The following is a 12,978-nucleotide window of genomic DNA, read 5'->3' as shown; positions in this document are numbered from 1 at the left end:
GTCAGACAAAGTTGTTATCCATAAGCTACCAAGCAAGGTATTATGTAGTCATAATATGATCCTTTAAAATAGTAAGGGTGGACTTTTAAAGCTATCCTGCTCTTGTTTTAATGTATATATAATGTAGTTGAACTAAGAATTGAGTTGCCATAATACATGTTAAATAGGCATTGTGTACATCATTTCAGGTAAATAAACTCCACCTTGACCTTACTTGCAGATGTTCTGAAGGGATTGTTGGAGTCTCATTAGCTCTCAGAAGTCTATTGGGTCAGTTTGAAATATTTAGTGGAATAACTGATCTTGCCGATAGCATGAAGCCGGTATGTTTTATTCTTTCTCTTCATTTTATGATATTTAGGATTATGTTGAGCAAAACTAAATTGAGAACCCTTCCAGACTGCCTCCAGGTCTAACTTGTCCAGATGCTGTATGTCAAATGACCGTCAGGGCAGCAGGAATAACAAATGAAAGCTCCGTAGTTTATGTCTTCTGTGGGAATATTATATGATACTTTGGGAGTAGAGATAAGAAGACGGAGCAGGGCAGGGAAGAGGTGCGCCTAGTGTTGTCAGTTATTCAGTGAAATCTATTATCTCATAGGCAATGAGGATATGTCATTTTTCTAATTATATATTGCCTGTGACTGTTCTTCTGGGAATGTGGAATAAAAGGAAAGTGAAACCAGAGATGTACAATGACTGACTGTTAGAAAACTTTAATAATTAATTAGAGAACATCTATGGTACCACAGGGTCAGGGTGCAAGGAAAATCATTGATCCGTTTAGTATATAACGTAGGTAAAGCTTGTTCCCTTTTATGTGTTGTAACATTTCAACTGTTGTTGCTTTGGTACAAGAGATGGCTCCTAATAAACAGAATCACCAGTAATATATAGTGCTATTGTTTAACTCTTCTATGTATGAAATTCAGTGAATCACTTTACATTTAAATGGAAACATTTGTAAATCACAGAAAAACTGCTTTCTAGACTTCAGTAGAAATACAGTTGTCTCCTTAATAAGAATGCTTCCCACTTCTTAATGTATTAGGTATGATATTTTTGAATTGAGAGCCTTTTCCCTTCTTGTTTTTTTTTTTTTTTAATTGAATGTATGTTTATTTTTGAGAGAGGGAGAAAGACTGGGCATGAGTGGGGAAGCAGGCAGAGAGAGAGAGGGAGACACAGAATCCAAAGCAGGCTCCAGGCTCTGAGTTGTCAGCACAGAGCCTGACATGGGGCTCAGACTCACAAACCACGAGATCATGACCCAGACGCTTAACTGACTAAGCCACCCAGGTTCCCCTAGCCTTCTCCCTTCGTAAAAAATTATTATTTTTTTTTGACATTTATTTATTTTTTTACAAATAGTTTATTGTCAAATTAGTTTCCACATAACACCCAGTGCTCATCCCCACAAGTGCCCTCCTCCATGCCCATCTCCCTCCCCGCCACATCCATCAGTCCTCAGTTTTTGTCAGCATTCAAGAGTCTCTCATGGTTTGCCTCTCTCCCTTTCCCCCACCATTTCCGCCCTTCTTCTCCCCCTTGTTCCTCCGTCAAGTTCCTCCTAATCCTCCTATACGTGCAAACATATGATATTTGTCCTTCTCTGCCTGACTTATTTCGCTCAGCATAACACCCTCAAGGTCCATCCATGTTGCTACACATGGCCAGATTTCATTGTTTCTCATTGCCATGTAGTATTCCATGGTATAGATAAACCACATCTTCTTGATCCATTCATCTGTTGATGGACACTTAGGCTCTTTCCATGTTTTAGCTATTGTGGAGAGTGCTGCTATGAACATTGGGGTACATGTGCTCCTATGCATCAGCATTTCTGTATCCCTTGGGTAAATTCCTAGCAGTGCTATTGCTGGGTCATAGGGGAGTTCTATTGTTAGTTTCCTGAGGAACCTCCACACTGTTTTCCAGAGGGGCTGTACCAGTTTACATTCCCACCAACAGTGTAGGAGGGTGCCCGTTTCTGCACATCCTCGCCAGCATCTAGAGTTCTCTGATTTGCTCATTTTAGCCACTCTGATTGGCGTGAGGTGGTATCCCAGTGTGGTTTTGATTTGTATTTCCCTGATGAGGAGGGATGCTGAGCATCGTTTCATGTGTCTGTTGGCCATCTGGATGTCCTCTTTGGAGAAGTATCTGTTCATATCTTCTGCCCATTTCTTCACTGGGTTGTTTGTTTTTTGGGTGTGGAGTTTGGTGAGTTCCTTATAGATTCTGGATATTAACCCCTTATCTGATATGTCATTTGCAACTATCTTTTCCCATTCTGTTGGTTGCCTGTTAGTTTTGTGGGTTGTTTCCTTTGCTGTGCTTGAAAAATTATTTTTTAAAAGACTAGGGTTTAATTTGTGCCAGTTTGATAGTATGAAAGCCTAACTTAAATCTGCAAATCTCTGATTACTGCTGTGTACACGTGTTTGTTGGCTGTTATATTTGCTCTTTTGTGAATTGCTTGTTCATTGGAAAATGGCTTAGACCACTTTGCTTTTAGATTATTTGTCTTTTGAGCGTTTCTTTTCAAAAGGCAGATTTTGGTTTCTGTACTAGGAAACTACATTCCTAAGCACATTTCTTCCTCAGATCCCAAGTGCTTTCTGATCAGAAACAGAGTTTGGTAAAGAGCCCTGTCTTATTGTATGGCTGCTATATAAATGCTCTTTTTAATAAGTACCAAAAATATATTGAAGTTTGTCCTTCGATGAGAGTTTATCACTGTTGGCCTTCAGGTGAACTTTGAGCCAGAGCTGTTTCATTCAAGGCAACATGATGTCATTTAACTCACAAATTTCTCTTTTGCTAGAAAAAGGAATGTTGTTCCCCTAAATAACTGAAAGGACCAAATAATGCCGGCACAACATTATTCACCCCTCAGGTCTCCACTAAAGACTTCAGCATGGTGAAGGTTTTATTGTTTATGGAGGATTGGCGGGGGGGCGGGGGGGGGGGTACGGTAGGGAGTAGGAAACAAGCTGCATTTGGTCTTGAGTCTTTCGAAGAATACTTTATTCCACTGCCCACACAGCTGCCGCTATGACCCAGCTCATGCTCACTTCCTCAAATAAAAACCTTTAGCTCCACCTTCATTTCTTCATATTAAAAGACTCCCTAAGTTTCCTTCTATAGATTTATATATTCAGCTTACAAACAAATTTTAAGTTTTAAAACAGGAGCTAAGTCAGAGAGCTGTATCTTACATAAAAAACTGGATACCATTTGGATTAGCATTTTGCCCCTTATTTGAGAGCAGACTTCTTTTATTCCAATAGCATTGAGGTTCATTTCAGGGCATAGAATAGTTTTTTAAAAACCTTCTAAAGTTGGGAGTGTGGAGTTCACCAGCAGCAGAACCTGTAGTTGATTAGCTATGTCCTCTGAAGCTTCCAGAGCTCCATCTTAAGAGAATTTATTACTGGGAGTTCAAGAAATGTAGGGAAGAGTAGAACAAGAGCAGAACAAAACCAAATAGATTTTTCCTTCATTGGCTTCATAAATAATCACTGCTCATTGTTCAGTAGTATGCTTTGTGTTTATGTAAAAAAGGCTGCTTATAACCTGTAAGTGGTTGGTCTGTTTATTTCGAGATGCATTGCCAAATCTTTTTTCTTTCATTGCTTTAAAAGCATATGGTACTGGGAGCAAATAATTATTCCTTTTATTCTTCCATCTTAACAGAATACCTAGACCCTGGGTACTCTCTTGTAAACTCCATCATTAGAACATCTGACTTTTTTTCCTGAATATCTACACCATGCCCAATACACTAAGAAAATTAATTACCTGCCCTAATATATTCAATATATTAGTGGTAAAAACTTATCTTCTACCTTCTAACTGGAAGATTAGATATTTTGTAGGTGAATCTAGATTACTGAGATTTAGCTTACTTTTGGGGTATTTTAGAAAGAATTCGATTCTTTGGAATTGACGATGTACTGTCATTGTTTTGGGAAAAACACCCTGAAATGTCAAGAAGTTTAAATTTCTCCAGGACTAGAAATGTCTGTTAACACAATGTTTATGACTCTTTAACTTAGCAGTTATTATTTGAATAGCTTAATACTTTGTACCTATAGTTTAACAGCATCTAAAGCAATACTTTTCACTTTCTCTAACTCAGAAATACTATATTTTATATGGGTAATTTGCAAAAATTCTATACTGATTGATCCTTATATTATGGTGCAGAAGACACCTAAAAATTGAAAACCAGAGAACTTATGCAAGCTGTTTATATAGTTGAAAAGTTATGAGTTGACATTTTCTACTTTATAATATTGAGAATTTTGTCATGTGGGATTCAGACTTATGGTTATTATCAAAGGAGCATTTAATCTTTCTGCTCATAATTTTACTCATGTTCTACTGACTTGGAAGGATTTTGGGTTTAGATTAACAGGACTAATTTGCAAAGTCCGTGCTGTAGCAGATTTGTTTTTGTTTGCTTTGCACATAAACACATATTAAAATATATAAATATATACATAGAAACACACTTATGTACACATACACGCACCCATATGTCACTGTAAGACAGCAAAATACACCTCGTGATTTTTTTTTTTTTTTTTTTTTAGCATTTATTTACTTACTAGAAGCATGATCTGCCTTCCTGAGAACAAAACATAAACAAAGTCTGGCTCACAGTTACCTCATAATGATCTGCTCATCCTGCCCTTGCTTGTTGATCTATACTTACCACATGCCTGTGTGTAGAGGCAGTACTTTTGAAGTTGTATTCTCGAAAGTAAATTGGCAGTGTAGCCTTTTTAGTTAGATGGATGGCTTGTCTTAAATTACTGTTCTAAAGGTAGGGAAGGAACATGGCAGAGATTTTTATTTCAAAATTCCATATTCTTTTCCCACCCCAAGTTTATTAATTATCTAAGAACAGTTGGCAAATGCAGAAGATACTAGACATTTTTCTTTATATAAAAGCTGTGTATGTTGGTCCATTAAACTCAGGCTTGCAAGATACAGAGCTTAATTTTTTTCTGTAAAAAAAACTCTCCTATTCTAATTCTCTTTTGTGCCTTCTTTCTAACAAATGTGGAAAAATTAATCTCAATTATATCCCCTCCAAAATTGCATCTAAATTCTACAGGGCTTTCAGAGCACAAAGATATGAGATAGGAGAATTGGAGATGTTTTATCCTTAACGTGACCACTGGGATGTCCCAGTTCCCTATCTGATCATTGGTTACTTGTTCAGATAGCTCTCTGTAGGATTCATCCTTGTTTCTGCTTCCAAGCCTTCTAAAAGTCTGTCAGTTCTCTGGATCTCATCCATATTACTCTTGGACACATACTAAATATTATTCTCACCTGATCCATGGGGAACTTGGAGAGTTTATCATAGCCTTGGCTGTGTAGACACACTGTGTGCATACCTCCTCTTCTCTTGCACCATGTGGGATCTCTTGCTAATTCCCTGAACTCTACCCAAGAAGGAAGATAGGATTTTTGACAGATGTTTTATCCTGAAAACTCTGGGGATTCTGTCATTTTTTACCTTTCCTTGGGGACTCTCTTTTTATCTCTTTCTGTTTATGGCACTCTTGCTCCAATCTGTCTTTCCTTTTTTTTTTTTTTTTGAGACTTTATTTATTTATTTATTTATTTTTACAAATAGTTTATTGTCAAATTAGTTTCCACATAGCACTCAGTGCTCATCCCCACAAGTGTCCTCCTCCATGCCCATCCCTCCTCCCCCCCACATCCATCAGTCCTCAGTTTTTGTCAGCATTCAAGAGTCTCTCATGGTTTGCCTCTCTCCCTTTCCCCCACCATTTCCGCCCTTCTTCCCCCCCTTGGTCCTCCGTCAAGTTCCTCCTAATCCTCCTATACGTGCAAACATATGGTATTTGTTGACACTATATGCTTTTAAAGTTTATCCCATTTTGATAATGGATAAGTAAACATCCAGCCATTCTGGTGCCATTGCTTAGCCCAGAACCCCAAACTCCATTCACTTAAAACTTACCGAGTACGTGTTCTGTGACAGGTACTAGCTTTGACTCGGCATAGATAGAATGCAACATAAACCCTTGGAAACATTCTCATCAAATACTAGTTATAAAAGGGTGTGATTTTTCACTTCACATTACAACTTTCTTATATGTTTCCATCACATTACTGTAGCTTTATCTTTTTTAAAAAAAATCCCTAAGCTGGTCTTCCCCCTCTGCCACCTTTGTTTTACTGATTCATCTTCCATTCCCAGCCTGCCTCCCATACCCAACCATGCTAGCCTCCTCATAACTACTGAAACATTTCCTTTGTGTTCCCATTTCAAAATGTTTGTACGTGATTTTCACTTTGTGACACTTTCCTCTCATATATCTGCATGGCCTATTTCCTCTCTTGAAAATCTTCTCTGCCCTCAACTGCTTTCCGAAGGCTGTCCTAACCTTTAGGTATTTGTCCTTAGTTACCTTCTCAACTACTGTTTATATAGGGTTTGAATGATCCACTTGCTCTATCCTGTATTAAGAATTTAATATAAAATTTATTTATTGAAAAGATAATAAATCGTTTAGGAACTACTCAGCCTTTTGCAAACATAACTTTACTTAATAGTTTCACAGTGTACACCAAAATTATTCCCAAGAGGATGCTTAAATATTAATTAGACAATTATGATACTCTTTACTTCATGATAACCATTTAGAATTGCAAGAAATTAGATGTTATGCTTTGGTGGCCACTGGTGTTTTGTGTCAAATGCCACATGTCTCTCACTAGTAGAACTATGATTTTGAAAAAATAGCAGCTAATCATTTTAACCATTGCAAATCCTAAACTTGAGTACTATTTATCCCCCTCTGAATGGCAATTGATGGCTTAGGTACCACTTCTCGTCTGCCACCAAGTTAAGTTAGGTTTTTGTGAGTATGTGTTCTTTTACAATCTTGTCCGAGGTTCTTCTAACTCTACAGACCTTGCCCAAGGTCTACTTCATCTGTTATCTGTTTCACTAAGATTTAGTTCTTTAAGATACCTTGTTCTGGCAAGAGTGCAGTGAAACTAGTGTTCTCAATTAGTGCTCGTGAAACTATATAATTCCTGATAAGCTTTGAGATATTTAAATATGTTCATATCCTTTTATTTCCTTTTTAGGAATGTAGCACATGTAGATATATATACACGTATCTCTGGGTGATGGAAATTATAATTACTGTTTCTCATTCTTCTCTTTTTTAAATACTCATATACTTTCCTTCCTCCTTTCCCCCCATCTTTTCTTTTTTCTATTTCTCCCAGTACTTCACTGCCTTATTTCTCTCAGTATTAAAATCATACATGGAGACAGAGAATACACGAGAAATTATTGTGTCTTCTCAGTTTTGCTGTGAACTTAAAATTATTCCAAAAATAAAGACTATCCTATGGCGAAACAAAAAGGAAATAAATACTAAAAAAGAAGCTAAGTTTTTACTGGGATAATATTTGGTTTATAGTAGGAACTCAATAAATTAATAATTGTATTACTTTGACTAAGCAAAAGTTCTTCATTGTGTGAGAAAATAGGCTCTTTGTATTTTGGGTCTATCTTCTACCATTGAAGAATTGGGAAACCTAATGAAATGTCTAAGAAAATGAAATATTTCCTCAGGAACTGAAAGTGTTTTTAAATTAGAAATGCATATTTATGTCTTATAATTTATATGAAACTATTAAATAGACTCGTAAAGAATCTTGGCATTTGTTTTAAAAATTCCTTCCCAAATTATAGGAACTGCATCAAATTAATTTCTTTGTTAATTAGAAGCGATTGAAATGTCCTAAATCCCAAAGGCTAGGAAATACACTGGTGCATGTATAATGGAATTGTCACTGCTCCTTAATGTACTTGTGCTGTTAAGATGTAGTTGGTTATTTATTTCTTTTACACTGATATATGTCATGACGAAATTTGTATGGATATTTTTTTAAGTATACCTCTAATTCGAGATCTTTCTTACTCCAAAAAATTCAGTCTTTCTTGTTCATTAATTATTTAAATTGTGTTTGTGCATTTTATGTTGTATTTTATCTTAAAAATTAACACAGTATCCAGGACAGTTGTGCCCACATTAATTTTTCCACTTCATGGGTTAAAGTTGTTAAAATATGTTTTCTTTCTCCTACAGTGGTTCCCCCTGGAAGTCCTGGTCCCATTACTCGGCATGGGTCCTATGACAGTTTAGCTTCTGACCATAGTGGACAGGAAGATGAAGAATGGCTTTCTCAGGTAAAACTCTGTTTGACCTATTAAAGTGAAGGAGAACAGAAATCCATTGTCTGTTTTTATTATTGATTCTAAGAACTTAAAATTTCTTGGGGTGCCTGGGTGGCTCAGTCGGCTCAGGTCATGATCACACGGTTCGTGAGTTCGAGCCCTGCGTCGGGCTCTGTGCTGAAAGCTAGCTCAGAGCCTGGAGCCTGCTTCAGATTCTGCGTCTCCTTCTCTCTCTGATCTTCCCTTGCTCATGCTGTCTCTTTCTCTCTGTCAGAAATAAATAAAACATTAAATATTAAAAAAAAAATTATTTTCCTTAGAAGAAAATGGGCACAACTTGGAACTCTTTGTAGGATCACCAAGAATTAATCAGTTGTCTTTCCATATTAAGAATTTCTGATAGGGACACCTACGTGGCTCAGTCACTTGAGCGCCCAACTTTGGCTCAGGTCATGATCTTGCAGTTTGTGAGTTTGAAACGTGCATTGGGCTCTGTGCTGAGCTCAGAGCCTGGAGCCTGCTTCAGATTATGTGTCTTCTCTCTCTTCCCCTCCCCTACTCACACTCTCTCTCTCTCTCTCAAAAATAAATAAGTAAACATTAAAATTTTTTAAATAGATAAAGAATTTCTTATAAATACTGCCACAGGGATATATATCCATATATTTTATATTATATGTATTATATACATATGCGTATATGTACATTAGCCTTCTGTATAAAGCCTTCTGTATGTCTTTCAAACAATCCATGTCTTTCAAACAATCCATGTATATCCCTTAGAACCTTGGGTTTTAGATGGACTGTTTGGGTTAAAATAATAATTGGCTAAAGAGATTGTCTTTTTTCCATCAGATGGTCTTTCCTGCTTTGTCAAAGATTAGTTGGCCATACATTTGTGGGTCTTGAGAAACTTAACAGAAGACCATGGGGAAAGGGAAGGGGAAAAAAATAGTTACAAGCAGAAAGGGAGGGATGCAAACCACAAGAGACTCTTAAATACAGAGAACAAACTGAGGGTGGATGGGGGGGGGAGGGGGAAATGGGTGATGGGCACTGAGGAGGGCACATGTTGGGATGAGCGCTGGATGTTGTATGTAAGTCAATTTGACAATAAAGTATATTTTAAAAAATAATACATACATACATAACTTAAAAAAAAAAGAATTGGCTTTGTTGAAAGTGCAGCCATTCAACAATCTGTGAGATTTGTTTTGTGGAGCCAACATTTTGTGAAGATTGGGCCCACACTTTGATTAGAAAAGTTCTGGATCCTAATCTGCACACGTCCTGAATGCACCCAGCTGGGTTTCTTTTCCTCAGCTCACGTACTACTGCTTCCACTGGTCTCCAGAGCAGCCCTGTGACAGCTTCAGCTGACCCTTTCTCCCCTTGCCAGGTGAAGCTGTCTTCATCTCAAGGGCTTTGAAATAAAAGATACTTGGGCAGATTTCAAAATGATGAGATTACGAATGACTTCATTACAAATGCTGTTATGTCTGCCTCAAGTCTGACATCATTTGGTGAAGTTAATGACCTGTCTCAGATTACCATTCCAGCGGCTTTTCATCAGACAGGTGCCTCAGTGGAGGCCCATGCAGTTTCACTGCTTTCTCGGGGAGGGTAGCCCCAAAAAACTAAAGGGAATCTGGAAGCTGGAGAATCAGACTGTTTCTAGGTAACGTACATTTCATTACACCTGAAGTTCTCACAGGAAGCCCCTCAGAGGAGGCTGAGCCTTCAACTCCTGCCAGTTGGAGGTGCCTCCTTCCTGGAGGAGAACCACGATGAAGTGCAAAAACCAACAATGCTGGCAAAGAAACCACTGTCCTTCACTTCAGCTTTTCAATCAGAGAAAGGGGTAATGTGTGCTGTCAGTGTGAAAGTATATACAATATGTTTGTACTGCACGCAACAGGGGAGTGAATAGGAACATCTGGCCATCGCCTCAGTGAAATTGCAGAGGCATCTGTTTACCTCTCGGCTCTGTGACACGGATGGTTTTGAGCTTAAAATACACAGAACGCTTTATCTGTGGCCTAATTTGCGTTGCAGAATACAACTACTTGAATCAGAAATCACTGTCCTAAATCTGAGTAGTTTTCGCCCTGTGATTAGTGGGAATGTGAATAGTGTTCCAAGAGCATGATGCTTTTGCCCTTTAGGACTTAACAAACCCAGAGCTGCACTCTGTGAACCTTTTCAGTTATGTTTTGTTAAGAATTAATCACCGCAATCAGAGAAATGTGATTAAATATAAAAGAAACTCAGGGCAAAAATAAGGCACATGGGAAGTTAGCTCTATAAAGTGTATTTACAGACGTGGATGTAGCAGTTAAAGACATTGAGAAGTAGTCTTTCACTAAATTTTTGCATATTTAGCGTCTTAGTCAAGTTGCTCACGTATAAAATCATCTCATATGTTTATTTTCGGGTTTTATCTTCTACTCTCTGCTTTATCTTTAACGTCTTTATTGTAATATTGGCACCATTCCCTATCCCCTCCATAGAGCATGAAACTTGTAAACATTTTAGTATTACTGTTTTGCAGCACTGAAAATACCTGTGTTTGTGGTAGTAGAAGAAAGAGTCTAATTAAATAATGGTATTTTGAAGACAAATCTAGTCTGAGAGAAAATATACTCTTTTCGTTTATTTAAAAGTTTATTTGGGGGGATTTTGAGGGCAGTATAGTAAATATTATAATATTTAATTGTAGAAAGAAACTGGCTTTGGGTGTTGAAAATTATTTCAGACCTTTTCTTTTCCTTGGATAGTTCAAGAACAACTTCAAGTTTGTCATGAGCTTGATCCTCAGTGAAGGAATTACTTTTAATCTGTGGATTGATAGGTGTAGTATTCAGTGCATGCCCACAAAGTGGTAAGTACTGTCTAGAATGAATGAAAAAGGTAGTCCCTAGGGAGTTGATGCTACTTATATGAGGCAGGCAGCTGATCCTTTTACTCTCATGTGACTTTCGTGTTCTGTATGTGGGGGAGTATGGGTGTGTGTGTATGTGTGTGGATTCACATGTATATAAATACACACACACACACATACACACACAATGAATTTTTGTTTATTATGGTAACAGTCAGTAGAGGGATGTAGTGAATGTGTGTATAGGCTGATTACCATTGCCCTTGATTGTGGATGCCCCGTACCTCTCCCACTTGGTTAAGATGGGCTTCTTAGAGGATATTCAGAGACAGGATGGAGGGAATCATGAAAGGCTCTTTGAAGGAGGTCCTAATACATTTAAATCATGATTTGTAATCTGTTCCAGGTAGAAATTGTAACCCACACTGGACCCCACAGACGTCTGTGGATGGGTCCACAGTTCCAGTTCAAAACCATCCACCCCTCAGGCCAGACCACAGTCATATCATCTAGTTCATCGGTGCTGCAGTCTCATGGTCCAAGTGATACTCCACAGCCCCTTTTGGATTTTGATACAGATGATCTTGATCTCAACAGTCTCAGGTAAGAAATAAGAACCAGGGAATGATTTGAAGAGATTAATATATTCGTTTGTAATGAGCATCTCAGGTAATGTTTACCTAATTTACTGTGTCCTTTTGGCACAATACTAATGGGGCAAAATCCATGCACTGTAGCTGGTGATTCATTATTCTTGCTGGGGAACTGTTTGTGGGATCTCCTCACATCCAGTAAGTATTTGTGTTTCAGATTGTGTTTTCCTAACTTTAATACTCAGTGCATTTTATTTTATTTTATTTTTATTTTAAATTTATTTCTAGGAGAGAGAGAGAGACAGCGTGAACAGGGGAGGGTCAGAGGGAGAGGGAGACACAGACTCTGAAACAGGCTCCAGGCTCTGAGCTGGCAGTCAGCACAGAGCCCGACGTGGGGCTCGAACCCACGAACCGCGAGATCATGACCTAAACGAAAGTCAGACGCTTAACCAACTAAGCCACCCAGGTGCCCCTATTCAGTGCATTTAAAAAAAAGATCTCAGGGGCGCCTGGCTGGCTCAGTTGGTTAAGCATCTGGCTTCGGCTCAGGTCATGATCTCACAGTCCGTGAGTTCAAGCCCTGTGTTGAGCTCTGTGCTGACAGCTCAGAGCCTGGAGCCTGCTTCAGATTCTGTGTCTCCATCTCTCTGTGTCCTGCTGCTGCTTGTACTCTCTCTCTCTCAAAATAATAAATAAATATTAAAATAATAATAATAAAATCTCAAGATGCTTTCCTCATATTTCTAATTGCTTAAAGTCTGCAAGTACCCTTCTTTCCTGATCTTATGCTTCATCTTTCAACTAACCTTCATCTAAATCTTGCTTATTCCTTCTTTTAGGCTTTAAAAAGTTTTTGGATGAGAAAGAACAGATATAAATTAACTTATAGTTGGTTGTATATATATATTCCTCATATATATTCTCTGACGCTCACTTGTAAGAGTCATAGTACAAAGTTTACAAAGTATGCCTTTTATTACTAAAGATCTTTTTTTAATGCAATGGAAAACTTGTAGGCCTCAGGTTTGCTTACAAATTTAGCTTGTTACACCCAGACTTGACACATTAGGGCATAACAATGAAGGGTTAGTCTAATGCAGTGTAATCTCCCTTTCCTTGTCTTCTCTTATAAAAACTTCTGTAATGTATTTTATTTGAATCTAAAATAGACCCTTTTCTTACATCTCTTTAAAAATTATGGAAAAATATGTGCCAGTCATCTGTTGGAAATATATTTTTATATACCTCTTTGTT

The 12,978-nt window shown here is 37.8% G+C and overlaps 1 protein-coding gene across 8 annotated transcripts in view; it reads left to right on the top strand.

Annotated features, from left to right (window-relative positions):
- BCAS3 (BCAS3 microtubule associated cell migration factor) overlaps positions 1-12,978 on the top strand; it is a 599,290-nt gene that overhangs the window by 320,444 nt on the left and 265,868 nt on the right. For all 8 annotated transcript variants that reach the window (XM_039255980.1, XM_039255983.1, XM_039255979.1 and 5 more), the window contains 2 exons: positions 8,159-8,259; positions 11,535-11,731. In XM_039255980.1, the coding sequence (XP_039111911.1) occupies positions 8,159-8,259; positions 11,535-11,731 (298 nt within the window). The remainder of the gene's footprint in view (positions 1-8,158; positions 8,260-11,534; positions 11,732-12,978) is intronic.

The sequence above is a fragment of the Hyaena hyaena genome, unplaced genomic scaffold (genome assembly GCF_003009895.1).
Source record: "Hyaena hyaena isolate Hyena2069 unplaced genomic scaffold, ASM300989v1 scaffold_553, whole genome shotgun sequence".
Taxonomy (NCBI): domain Eukaryota; kingdom Metazoa; phylum Chordata; class Mammalia; order Carnivora; family Hyaenidae; genus Hyaena; species Hyaena hyaena.
Note: the sequence above shows the minus strand (reverse complement) of the source record. Positions and strands in the feature narration are given on the sequence as shown.